Source organism: Pleurodeles waltl, chromosome 2_1, assembly GCF_031143425.1.
Source record: "Pleurodeles waltl isolate 20211129_DDA chromosome 2_1, aPleWal1.hap1.20221129, whole genome shotgun sequence".
NCBI lineage: Eukaryota > Metazoa > Chordata > Amphibia > Caudata > Salamandridae > Pleurodeles > Pleurodeles waltl.
In genome coordinates this window covers 382595228-382608539 of record NC_090438.1, presented here as the reverse complement: position 1 = coordinate 382608539, position 13312 = coordinate 382595228, and the positions used below count along the sequence as shown (strand labels likewise).

The 13312-nt window shown below is 43.2% G+C and overlaps 1 protein-coding gene across 2 annotated transcripts in view; it reads left to right on the top strand.

The window, feature by feature from the left end:
- Positions 1–8080, top strand: part of XPNPEP2 (X-prolyl aminopeptidase 2) — a 327597-nt gene extending 319517 nt beyond the window's left edge. For both annotated transcript variants that reach the window (XM_069212951.1, XM_069212960.1), the window contains exons 21-22: positions 6896–6994; positions 7474–8080. In XM_069212951.1, the coding sequence (XP_069069052.1) occupies positions 6896–6994; positions 7474–7674 (300 nt within the window). In that variant the 3' untranslated portion in view covers positions 7675–8080. The remainder of the gene's footprint in view (positions 1–6895; positions 6995–7473) is intronic.
- The last annotated feature ends 5232 nt before the right edge of the window (positions 8081–13312 follow it).

Here is a 13312-nt window from a genome sequence, read left to right as displayed (position 1 = left end):
TCGGCGTACTCGCGATCAAAGCTTGGCTTGAAAACAGGCCGGGAACCACAGTATTTTTGTTGTTGTGATAATTACTGGGATACTTGAGAACATTCAAACAAATGCTCGAAATTAATGATTTAAACAGTTGAATTTTCATCCAGATGTGATTTATGTGATACAAGATTAACGTCCACTACAGAAACGACATATATACAGTTTTTTGCTACACGAGGGGCTTATTCTCTCACTGTCAATAAGCCCTGAAGAAGTCATTTGGGTCATTTCCCTATGATGAAACACGTGTTGGCTTGGAACATTGGGTGTTTGAACTAGTGGAATTCAAATTCTTGGAGGACTTTTCTTAATAAATCAAGCGGACTGGATGACACATTAAGAATTGTTTTGATTTTGAATGTGAATTTTTTTACTACGTTTCCACTTAATTGCTATGATATTGCTGTATTTACACATATATATAGATTGAGTGCCTCACGTAAATGCTTGTGCTATTTTTGGTTTACCTTGTAAACCTTGTAAGGGTAGGGTGTTGTCCCTTGTGAAGGCACCTTCTAGTTGCTATTGTGGCCAGATGTTTTCCTGAGCGCCCTTGTCTTTTTTCCCCTCATTAACACACTACTTAATTTAACTGTAAGTCACAGGGGCAAGTAATCATATAACTGCAATTACGAGTATTGCAGTTAGTGTGTCTCAAAAGGTGCCATGTACCAATTGGATCCAAGGTTAGGGTGTTTACCCGTTTGGTGAGTGAACAAACGTTGCAATTGCCACATGGATGGTGACCAACTACTGGTATGAGTCGTCAAAGTGTTGTCTGCTCAGGTTCTTGTGATATTGTGAATGGTCTGGTGTGCACGACCAAGTCTTTCATGTTAGTGATGCTTTTAAAAGCGAATAAAAGTTTAGGTATTAATACTCCACCACTTGTGAGGATCGAACAGCGATTTTTGATAACTTTCTTTAAGGTGCACATATTGGTTAACCGGATTCTCTCACTGGGGTCCAGAGCTCTCAATCTTCTGGTACGTTTCTGGAGGTCCAAGGGGTTCCGTTTTGATGTTGGTGTCTATGGATGCCAATCTCTCGGGTTGGGTGGTTTTGGCTGGTGTCAGTGCTGGCCCTGGGGTTCTAGACTCTTCAGGCCTCTCTGAGGTCTTCGACCTGGTGGAAGTTTGTCTGTTCTACTCGCTCTAGTTTGTTTTTAGCCAGGTCTGAAGGGTTCAGTGGTGCTGGTTCAGCAAGACGGTCTGATGATGCAGTCTTTTATCGTTCCGCACAGCGGTACCAGGTCAATGTCTTTCGACGTGTTTGCGCAGGACATTTTCATCTGGGCTGTGGACTGTATTATGTCTCTGATTGCTTGTGCATTCAGGGGGTGGTGAATGTCCTGGCTGATCTTTTATGCTGGGCATTTCCAATCTCCGAGTATTTCTCTCTGCACCCCGGCTCATTTGTTATGTTTGTTCAGTGATGGGGTGTTCCGGTGATGGACCTTTTTGCTTTGCCTGAAGATGCCAAGGGCCATTTGTTTGGTTCGAGGGGGGTGTTGTCCTCGAGTGGGGCAATGGGCTGGTTGCCTTGTCTTTGGCCTGAGGGTATGCGGTATGTGTTTCCACTTTTTCCAGTTGTTCAGGGTCTTTCTGGTATGGGTCTGATATGGGGGTTTGGGGAATTTTCATTACTCCACAATGGCCATGGACAACTTGATTCCCTCTTCTGCCATTGCTGGGGTGCAGTCCGGATTGGGCTTTTCTGGTTGTCCCATTTCCTCTATTCTTTCTGGCTCTTCCACTGGGTTCATTCGGGTACTTGCACTTGGAGGTTGGAAGGAGCAAATTTGCTGGTCTTGTGGTTCCTGCGTGGTTTGCACTGACTTTCCTGGCTTTATCGTGGTAATTTCCATTGCGTTCTTCTGCTAGGCATTGGACAGTGTTTTTGGATTGGTGTTTGGGGCAGCAGGTGGATCAGACTTTGGCCAAATCTTTTCTGCTTATGCAGGGGTCTCTGGGCAGTGATTAAGGTATTCCATGGCTCTTGGCGTACTCTGGATGGTGTGGTTGGGCTGATGCCTAAATTTTGCCTAGGGTGGATGCCTTTGTTTCCTGGTATGGACATTCTTTCCCTGGTTGAAATTTGCTGTTGGTGTTCGTGGCCTTGCTTGGTCCTCCATTTGTGCCCCTTGTTCGGGTGGATTGGCTCTCTTAACTTTTCAGTCTTGATTTCTGGTGGCCATTATGGTGGCTACATTGCAGGGGACCTCAGTGGTGGGGATTTGGTGGGCTGCAATGTGTGCTAACCCTTCCTCTATTGTTCTTCCCTTTTGGGATTACTGAGTTGGAACTTTGGGATTCTGTGTTGGGTCACAGGGTTTTCTCCTCTATGTGGGCAGAAGGGTATTTCAGTATCTATTTTGGGCACTCTCTTTCAGTTGGGTGTTTACGACTGTCTGTTTTCTGTTTTATTTGCCATGTCTCATTGGTTAAGAAGGAAGGCAAGGGAGGGACGTGAGATAATTCATCCATTACTTACCGATAATGACATTACTCCTACTCCTACTCTTTCACCTTCCTTCAAGGTCCCTCCCACCCTCCAAGTATGGAACAACTGAGTGCCTGGGGTTGCTTATTTATGTACAGGAGAAGGAGGGGATTGGGCATTTTTATTTAGAGAAGGGAGGGGTCTATTGGAAGCAAGGGAGCCTCATTGGTTAAGAAGGAAGGCAAGGGAGTAGGTCTAGGATAATGTCATTAACACGAAAGGTATCTTTGTATCACAAAAAACATATTACTTAATATTGTTGAGCTGAAGGGCAGTTATAGCTAGTAAGTGATCCCTTGATTCCATATGAAATAGGTTGTCTGGAGTATTTGTTATTACAAGATTGCTTGTATTTGTCTTATAATAACTAGAACAATTCGGGGGGAAATAGTGTTAAGGAAAACCAAACTCTAGAGTGGAGCAGTAAGTAAACAAGATGATTTAACTTGTCAGTTAAAACATGTTCAGCAGAAGAAAACATGTTTTTCTCTTTCATCCCTTTGCTTTTTCTCTTCTCTCAGTCCCATTAGGCATTTCACTCCCTCTTTCTATCCCCTTTCCTGTCTTTCTTTCTTTACTGGTCTCTTTCCTTCACTTTTTGCTCTTATGTTGCTCTCCAACACCCCATTTCTGGCCTTTCTTCCACTCCTTTCTCTTCCTTGCTTTCTGTCCACGTCCCTGGTGCCTGTACTTTGTCTTCTGTTTGGCTAATCCCTATCCATGTTCACTTACTATTCTCATGTTTCTTAATTTCATGTTTTTTTACACATCCACCTTCTTCTTAATTTCATCTTCCCAATTGCTCTTATTATCTCTCTGATTGTGTCTCTAACTGTTTCTTTCCCAACTATTTTGCTATGTTCTCTTCTGGACCCTATTTATGAAAATACTTGCACACCTCTCCTTTAGGCATGCAAAAGACATTATTTATTAGTGCAAACTCATGTCAGTGATTCACAAAACTTGAATTACACCTATCATTGGACTTAAACCTAAAATCCCCTCAATATAGTAGAATCATCTGTGTGATTCAACTATGCACAAGGGACAGTTGTAAGGGTTCCAAGACCACAGTGCCTTTTTTTGTGAAATGGGCTCTCCGTCTCTTCCACTTTTTGTAGTTCTAATTTTCTTCCTTATGCATTGCCTCAATGGCAGTCTCTCCTTCCATTTGTTTGTTTCACCCCCTGTTAGAAATGGGGTCTTTGGTTGACAGTCAGATTACCCCCTGTTCAAGCAAGGACCCTCACTCTAGTTAGCTAACCCCTGCTTACCCTCTTGGTAGCTTGGCAGAGCAGTAGGCTTAACTTCAGAGTGCTAGGTGTAAAGTATTTGTACCAACACACACAGTAACTTAACGAAAACACTACAAAATGACACAACACCAGTTTAGAACAATAGGACATATTTATCTAAACAAAACAAGACCAAAATGACAAAAATCCGACATACACAAATCAAGTTATGAATTTTTAAAGATTAAACTCAAAAATAGCGCTTAGAAACACAAAATGCTTCAATGAGGTGTTAACACGACATCGTGACAGAGTTGTTCCCAACAAGCCGACACCAGCGGTGCCGGACATGGAGTCGCGTAGACCCACAAATACAGTACCTTTGGTGAAGAGTGACAACAAGTCGATGTGCGAAGTCGGGGATCACGGCGTCTGTGCGAAACGTTGAATCCGCGCACTTCGAGCAGCGTCGGTCACAACGTGGTGCGGAGACTTCCACGGAGTCATGGACTTCAGTGGGGCTGCAGCGGCGTCGGGCCTGCGAAGGGTGTCGCGTTCCAGCGAAGATCGCGGAGTTGGTTGCAGGTGGCGTCACCGGATTCAGCAGCAACGTCGATCTGAAGTTGTCCTGAGTCGATTTCCTTGGATTTCCACCAGCTTTCCTTTCAATGGGCCAGGGACTGGATAGGGCACCACTTGTCAGAGCAGGAGTGTCTCCAGAGACTCCAGGTGCTTCCAGAGAGAAGTCTTTGCTGTCCCTGAGACTTCAAACAACAGGAGGCAAGGTCTAAATCAAACCCTTGGAGATTTCTTCACAAGATGGAATGCACACAAAGTCCAGTCTTTGCCCTCTTACTCTGGCAGAAGCAGCAACTTCAGGATAGCTCTGCAAAGCACAGTCACAGGCAGGGCAGCACTTCTCCTCAGCTCTTCTCCAAGCAGACGTTCCTCTTGATGTCCAGAAGTGATCTAAAGTCTGTGGTTTTGGGTTCCCTTCTTATACCCAATTTCTCCTTTGAAGTAGGCCTACTTCAAAGTAAAGTCTGTTTTGAATGTAAAATCCTGCCTGGCCCAGGCCAGGCCCCAGGCACTCACCAGGGGGTCAGAGACTGCATTGTGTGAGGACAGGCACAGCCCTTTCAGGTGTAAGTGACCACTCCTCTCCTCCCTCCCAACACAGATGGCTCATCAGGAAATGCAGACTACACCCCAGCTCCCTTTGTGTCACCGTCTAGTGTGAGGTGCAACCAGCCCATCTGTCAAACTGGCCAGACAGGGAATCCACAAACAGGCAGAGTCACAGAAATGGTATAAGCAAGAAAATGCTCACTTTCTAAAAGTGGCATTTTCAAACACACAATCTTAAAATCAACTTTACTAAAAGATGTATTTTTAAATTGTGAGTTCAGAGACCCAAAACTCCACGTCCATCCACTCCCAAAGGGAATCTACACTTTATTCAGATTTAGAGGTAGCCCCATGTTAACCTATGAGAGGGACAGGCCTTGCAACAATGAAACACAAATTTAGCAATATTTCACTGTCAGGACATATAAAGCACATTACTATATGTCCTACCTTACCCATACACTGCACCCTGCCCTTGGGGCTACCTACGGCCTACCTTAGGGGTGTCTGACATGTAAGAAAAGGGAAGGTTTAGGCCTGGCAAGTGGGTACACTTGCCAAGTTGAATTTACAGTTAAAACTGCACACACAGACACTGCAGTGGCAGGTCTGAGACATGATTAAAGAGCTACTAATGTGGGAGGCACAACCAGTGCTGCAGGCCCACTAGTAGCATTTGATTTACAGGCCCTGGCACCTCTAGTGCACTATACTAGGGACTTACTAGTAAATCAAATATGCCAATCATGGATAAACGAATTACATACAATTTACACAGAGAGCATATGCACTTTAGCACTGGTTAGCAGTGGTAAAGTGCTCAGAGTTCAAAAGCCAACAGCAACAGGTCAGAAAAAATAGAAGGCAGGAGGCAAAAAGATTGGGGATGACCCTGCATAAGCAAAAAAGTCCAACACCCCCTTTGTTGGTCGTCTTGTTGTGTAGCCATTTTAGTTATAACTCCATGCATGTTATTTTAGCATAATAGGCCTGCCGCTGTGCACTTTAACCTAGATATATTTTATTCAGCTTCATTTTATTATTCTTACAATAGCCACTTTTGCGTCTTGTTTTATTTCTCTTTATCTAGCTGTTTTTGCCTAGGACAGCACTACATTCTCAGACAAGACATTTTTGCTCACTCTGCTTCTTTCAAGGCTCTAGTAAGATAGGTTGCCAGTGAACGTAGTACAAGTTTTGTTTCTGACATTCAGAGAAAAACATACATCCTTATTTAGGGACATTTTCTCAGTACATCAGCCGTTTTATTATAAAAACACTTCCCTGTCCATGGAACATTAGAGGGAGATTCCAGCCAGAGAACCACAACTATATGCTGATCGCTGAACACTTCGCTACAGCTGCTTATGCAGACTTCAGGCTTTTGCTCAGGTATGGGGGATGATGTATTCCCAGGGGAACCTGAAGAGAAGAATTAGAGATTAACACGCTGTGCTCTTTAAATAGCTTAGGTATGAATTAATCTATTGAGTATAGTGACAATATGGTAGTGTTATTTTTATGCTTTACTCTCCTTGTCACGATTTTAGTCATGTCATGCTGTATCGTCCTAGTTATTGCAGCACATGCTTTGCTATCTAAGATGCAGTTGCTTCATTAAAATCTTATTGAAATATATACTGCCTCTGTTTGTCATTGTGTATGTGAAACTAATGTAACTGAGAGAAATGGATGAGACCTGAGTGACCACGCTTTCCCTGAGAAATCAATTGTGTCATGCGCTCGGCTGCCCAATCATCCCTGCCCTTGGGTAGAGATGAGGCACTGTTAGTTAGCCGGAGCAAAACCCGGATTGGGGCGACAGGTGTCACCTGTAGTGGGTCAGACTTAGTCTCCCACACCGCAGGTGATTATGCCACTCAAAATCCAGTAGTCTCATTAGAATAACGAGAGCCTACTCGACAGTCAACTCTCTCTTTTTAGATTGCATTGCTCTCAGCATCTCATCATACTTCTATGCTTCTGATCCACAGCACGTGTTTGGAGGAAAACCATACCTCACCTTTGAGGCAGTTTCTCTCGTCCCCTATGACCGGAAGCTCATTGACACAAGCATTTTGTCAGAAGAGCATGTGAGTAAATTGTGGCATATGAAGTGAGTGAGAAAAATAAATATTGATGATGTGATCATTGAAATCAATAAAGTTTACCAGATGGCCTCAAATCAGCCCGATATACATACATCTCCAGAGCTACTGATCCCCAGATAACAATGCCGCGGGCATCAGTGGTGTAAAAAATACTGTGGGATTATGAGTTAATGTGAAGTACTGCACGCAATTACTTCAGTAATTGCCATTCTTCCAAAGTTTCACCTGGATATTTCAGCTGCTTCCGGCAGCACAAACATCTAGGTGAAAAACACCACACCCACAGTGATCCTGCAGGACTGTTAACTTAGATAGGGCTGGGAACTACAATTTAAAACTCCATTGGAATTACAGTGGTTTTCATAATGAATTGTTTAAACATTTATAACAATTTTCTAAATTTGGAAGTATGCCACTGCTCTTCTATCTTATCTCTATGACTTTGTGCTCATTAATTTCAGATTAAATATTTGGACAACTACTACCAGACCATCCGCAGACTCATTGGACCAGAGCTTCTGGAGCAGAACCTGAATGAGGAGCACCTCTGGATGATGAAGAACACAGAGCCCATTTCCGAAGGCACTTTGACTAAAGTGGTCACAGGCACGCTGCCATTGGCCCTGCTGGCAAACATATTTGTGCTGTGGACCATTGAATAGTACTTGATCTAAAAGACAGTTAGTGATGACGTAACCACAGTTCTAATTAAAGACTCACTTCACAAGTAATTTAAACTCTCTACAAACTAAGGGCTTTGCTTTGAGTTTGGCTGGATGAGATACTATGTTACAAGTGTGACAGAGGTCCCGTACGCCCTATTATAAGTGCATTCTAGCCTATGGCACTTGTAATACTTTGGATGGGACATCACCACAATTTGGCAAAGTATCCTTTTTGCAAAAGTCTATATAAGGCCCTAAATACTTACAATGGTCTTTTTGAATTCATAGAGCCCTACTCCACAGGCCAATATAGCTCTTGGGCTCATGCCTAATCTCATGCTCTAGTGCACTGTGCCTTATCAAACAATGATATGTAATAAACACAGCTATGAACAAGCTATAACATGGTGGAATCTACAGGAGGCTTATTTTCACAATATTTCTCTCTGCTCTAAAGAATGCTACATGAAACCCTGACCCTACAATGTGTTGCCCTTGAAATTATTGTTATATTATATACAGCAGTCTGTCTGTCGGTAATGGCTTATGCATAAAATGCAGTGCATAGACCGTTGCCCCCCGTGTGCAGCAGAAGATGCACTGTGCACTCCCCTCAGTATGCATGTGTGTTTGGCCGGCTGTCTTGGGCCGGCCAAACACACATGCGCACTGTGCTCTCTCCAGCTGTGTTGCCAGGCTGGAGAGAGCAGGCACAGGATTCCAGTCTGCCTGCGAGCACCCTGGCTGAATGCTCCCAGCCAATCCTAACACTGCTCTGAGCAGCGTCAGGATTGTCCGCAGGGCAGGCTGGGAGCCTGTGCCTGCTGAAGAGACGGAGGAGCAGCGGCGCAGCATGGAGGTAAGTTTTTATTTTTTTATTTTTCCCCCGAATTTAATGTTTTTGATCCCCCCCAACTCCTCCCAGCCCTCTGCGTGCCGCCCCACCACATCAAAGCATTATGAGCCAAGACTGAAGGATGCTGCATGTTTTGCAATGATATATTCAAAGTAGTGAGTAATGAGCACTGCATGGAATACGGTGATGAAACATAAAACATGATGGGTGTGGAATTGCTTCGATGGTTATCACTTTATATAATTATTATTTAAATGCCACAAAATCCTCATTTATAGGCTCCCTCTCCAAGTTGGAAATTGTTCCTGTTTGTCCTGTTTTAGTGGATGGGTGTTAAAAATATATAAAAAGCTGCAACCATGCTTTGGTTATTTACAGTATTTGTGTTGTTTCTTGAACGTTTGTAAAGCTGTTTCCTTGATAGCTCTGCAGATGTCAGCTGAGAAACAAAGCATCACCCATCAAGCTGTCAGGTCTTTCAATTTGTTTGCAGTTGAAAGACAAATCAGCAATATGAAGGAAACTTGAAGGCCTGTGTTTGTAAATGCGTTTCTAACTTTTCTAATTAATCAAGCAAATCAAAAACTAGTTTGTTCTCTTGATTCACTCTCCAGTGTACAGGTACAAAAACCTTGCTCAAATGTCAGGGCAAAAATGTAGGAAATAAACCTACTGTTCACCCTTTGACACCTGGTTCTGTCCCAGGAATTGGCATTAAATCATCTTTGACCGCAATGTTTTCACTAAAAAGCGCATGACCTTGAGGAAGTGAAAGGGAGAGAATCAAAAATTCCAACAGTAAGTTTCAAAATTATAAATAATTTCAAAATCTTACAAAACGTAAAAGCAGATCCACATATGACATCGGAGTATTATGAGTGGCCCCCTATTCTAAAAGAACCCCCTGATATTAGTAGAGCCAAAGAAGAGAAAGAAGAAGGTACCTGAGGGAGACATCTGGGGTAATGGAAAAGAGATTGCAGGAAATGGGACAGACAGCAATTTCAGGGATGCATTAGCGAGCAAGATGAGTGGGCAAGAAATAAAGTGCATCAGGGGTGTGGTGGACATAATGTGTGCATGAAATGCAGGAAAGAGCTCATGTAGAGAGAAACAGAATTTGATTCCAGCCAGAAAAAATAATTTCATTTGATCTTAAATATTACTATTGGAAGAGCACGCAGTATAATTAAAACAGGATAATTTGTGTATTTAACAATAAAACATAGACCCAAACGTTTTGCTCAACTCATGATACAGAGTCACTCAAGGTGTCATAAATTAGACACAGGAATGTCACACATAAGCAAACTGAAGACTTGACAGCTCTGGCAATGTATTAAAGTGACCTACTTAATCAACAAAAGCAAGAACCATCTGGTCTTCCTGTATCAGAAGAAGCACCAATTAAAATAGTACAGCAAGTGGTATTTTGCTCTCTGTGGCAACTGTTCTTGACTCCGTGTGCCTGGTGAGGAATGGCCCAAGAAGACCTGGATAGAGGGCACAGAGGTCAGTGCTGCTCCAATGAACAGTAAAAAGGTCTGTGGTGTGATCAGAGCCTCAGGCCCTACGTGAAGTAGCCCTTTCAGTGGGAGGGAGGCTGCACAAGAATCATTAGGCCTGAGCAGGGGCGCAAGTAGATTTGCACTTTGGGGGTGCTAAAATATCGAACAGCAATGGCGTAGTCAGGATACTCCCAGAAGTCTTATTTTGTAACTCAAAAATGTTGCGGATCTATGGCCTAAACTTTGTAACTTAAAGATGTGGCAGACCTATGGTCTAAACTCCAGGAGGTGACCTAGGAAGAAGTAATGGACAAAATTTAACTAGAACCATTTTTAAATGCTATACGTTTGCTATGGCTCAAACAACACCCCAATCTCACTAATAATAAAGCTATAGAAATGGCAACCACTTTTATCAGAGCTCAACTCAGTAAAAGGCACCCAGAAGAAGTAAACGCGTTAAAAGGGTCTTCACAGCCAGCCAACAAATACTTTAGAATAATTAATCTATCACAGGTGAAATCTCGGACAGTATTCAGTCTGTCATTAGCAGCAGGAAATCCACCAGGGCCACAATGTTTTGAGTGAGAATGCAGCCACATTTCCCTGTTCCGTAGGAAAAAGAAAGAGGAAAAGAAACCCATGGAAATTTAGTGGATCAATAGGTCCGAGTATCATACCCGACAATCTGGAGACAGCTTCTATTTTTCTTAATGATCAGGTAGTAACCACTTTACTAGACTCATGGTGTAAGTAATCAATTGTGAAAAGTAGTCCTCCTCATAAAATCAGACATCATGGGGATCAAAAGAATACCTCATGGTTCAGTTACCTCTAGATAGCCATCATGGGAAAAGAATGTATCTTGAAGTAGGAGTTATTCCAGATCTTCTTGAAGGTTTGAACCCAGGTACAGACAATCTTCACTTAAATATTTTATTAGAGAAAGCCTTACATGATAAGGTTGATTGTCTTAAAGAAGCCTCCCTTTTCTCATGAAGACATCTGTTCATTGAGACACCAACAACTCAGAAAAAGACCCTCATTTACAATTTGCTTGGGAAAACACCCAAGAAGATGAACAAAGTATTAAGACCAAGCTTGTTTATTCATAGCAGCTTATTGTTCGGGCCAGAGGGAAAACTCCCAGCTAATTGTGTGAGAAGATTTTAAGGAACAAGTGTTGCTATATGCACATTCATACTCGCTAGGCGGCCAATTTAGCTACGAGAAAATTACCCAAAGCATTTTAGATCAATTTTAATAGCCTTGTTTTCACTCTCAGATAAAAAATTTGTTAAAAATTTGATTGTGGTTGGCAGAGGTATGCATCCCGTGGAAGCAGGAACCACAGTCCTATTCAGGGTAAATCAGCTACACAACGTAAATTAAGCTGTGCTCACCCTCTGGTAGCTTGGCAAAGAGCAGGCAGGCTTAACTTAATAGGGAACATGTAAAGGATTTTTGCAACACTTCAAATGTTAACACAGTAAACAATACCACAAAAAACTTTACACTAGGTTAGAAAAAGAGTTTATATTTTTATAAACAAAAAAAGACCAAAATGGCAAAAATCCAATCAGTAATTTTTGAAGAAAACTGAAATGTAGTGCTCACATGCATGATGCACCAACGTGGACCATCTGGTCACACTAGACCGGGATAAATCCAAACGTTCAGGCTGACTGTGATGGAGCATGGGTAGGGGGCAGGGACCAGCCTTGACCTACTGAAACAGTACCTTGCAAGAGGTGATGAGCAAGAGGTGATGAGCAAAGGAGGGGATGCATTGGGGTCAATCCCAAAGATGTAGGCTTTCTATTGGCTCGGAGCATTGGGAATGGAGGCAATGTGCTGTGCAGTCTGCAATGTGGAGCTCCCAATCCTCGCAGCAGCAGCAATGCATTGCCATTGGCAGCGATGCACTGTCTTTTGATCCTCCCAGCATCAATGCATCAGCGTTGATGGAGATGTGCCAGTTCCGATCGGCACAACGGCGTCGATGCACAGGTTCGGGCAGTTGAAGCACTTTACACCCACTTCCAAGACCTCAGGACTGGATTGGCACCACTTGGCTGGGAAAGACTTGCAGCAAGCAAAATGTATGTGCTCTTGCAGGATGAAGAGAGGTCTTTGATGTCCCTGACACTTCAGGAGAACAGGAGGCAAGCCAGCAAGCCCTTGGAGTCACTCTGGGTTCAAGTGAGATGGGTCCAGTCCTTCCTCAGCACGGCAGAGGGCAGCAGAGCAGCACAGCAGCACAGCAGAAAAGCAGATCTTCCACAGCAGCAGTCCAGAGTATCTGTCCTTGATGCAGCACAGAAGGCCTTCTTCCTGGCAGAGTTCTTCACACATCCAGCAGTGTACTGAGTTGGTAACGTGAGACGTCCAGTACATATACCCAGTTGTGCCTTTGAAGTGGAGGTGACTGTAAAGAAGGGTATTTGAAGTGCACAGAGGTCCTTTCTTCCTGGCTCCAGACTCACTACAGGGAGTGTATGCAGCCCTTTGTGCTGAAGAAGAACACTGCCTACTCAGGTGTGAGTGTCAGTTCCTCCCTCCTATCCTGCCCAGGATGGCCCAACAGGATGTTGATGGCCCCTCAGTCACTCCTAAGCTTCCTTTGTGTGTGGCTGTCTAGAGGGAATGCACAATGTCTAGCTGTCACCCACCTCAAACGTGCATTGGAGAGAGGCTGCAGGAACACAGAGTAGGAAAATGCCAACTTTCTAAAAGGGGCATTTTCAAAATTGTAACAATAAATTGGATTTTACCATTAAAGAGGATTTCTTGTTACAATTCCAGAGGTACGAAACATGACATATCTACTACTTTTCAATAAGGAATTACAGCTTATTAAACGTAATAAGGAATCCCCAATATCATCCAATGAGAGGGGTAGGCCTTACAGTAGGGAAAAAGGAATTTGGGAATTTTTCACTACCAGGAAAAGTATATGTACTGCCTTTTAATTACATAGGACCCTGCCATATGGGCTACCTAGGGCCTACTTTAGCGGTGAGGTATATGTAATAAAAGGAGAGTTGAAGGCTTGGCAAGAGGTTTTAAATGCTAAGTCCACATGGCAGTGTAAATGTACATACAGGCTCTGCAATGTTTAAGGGCTACTTGAGGTGGTGGCACAAGCAGTGCTGCAGTCCCACTTGTAGCATTTAATTTGAAGACCCTGGACAAATGTATTGCCCTTTACTAGGGACTTATAAGATGAGTACATTAAATATGCCAGCTATGTATGTAGCAATCAAATCAT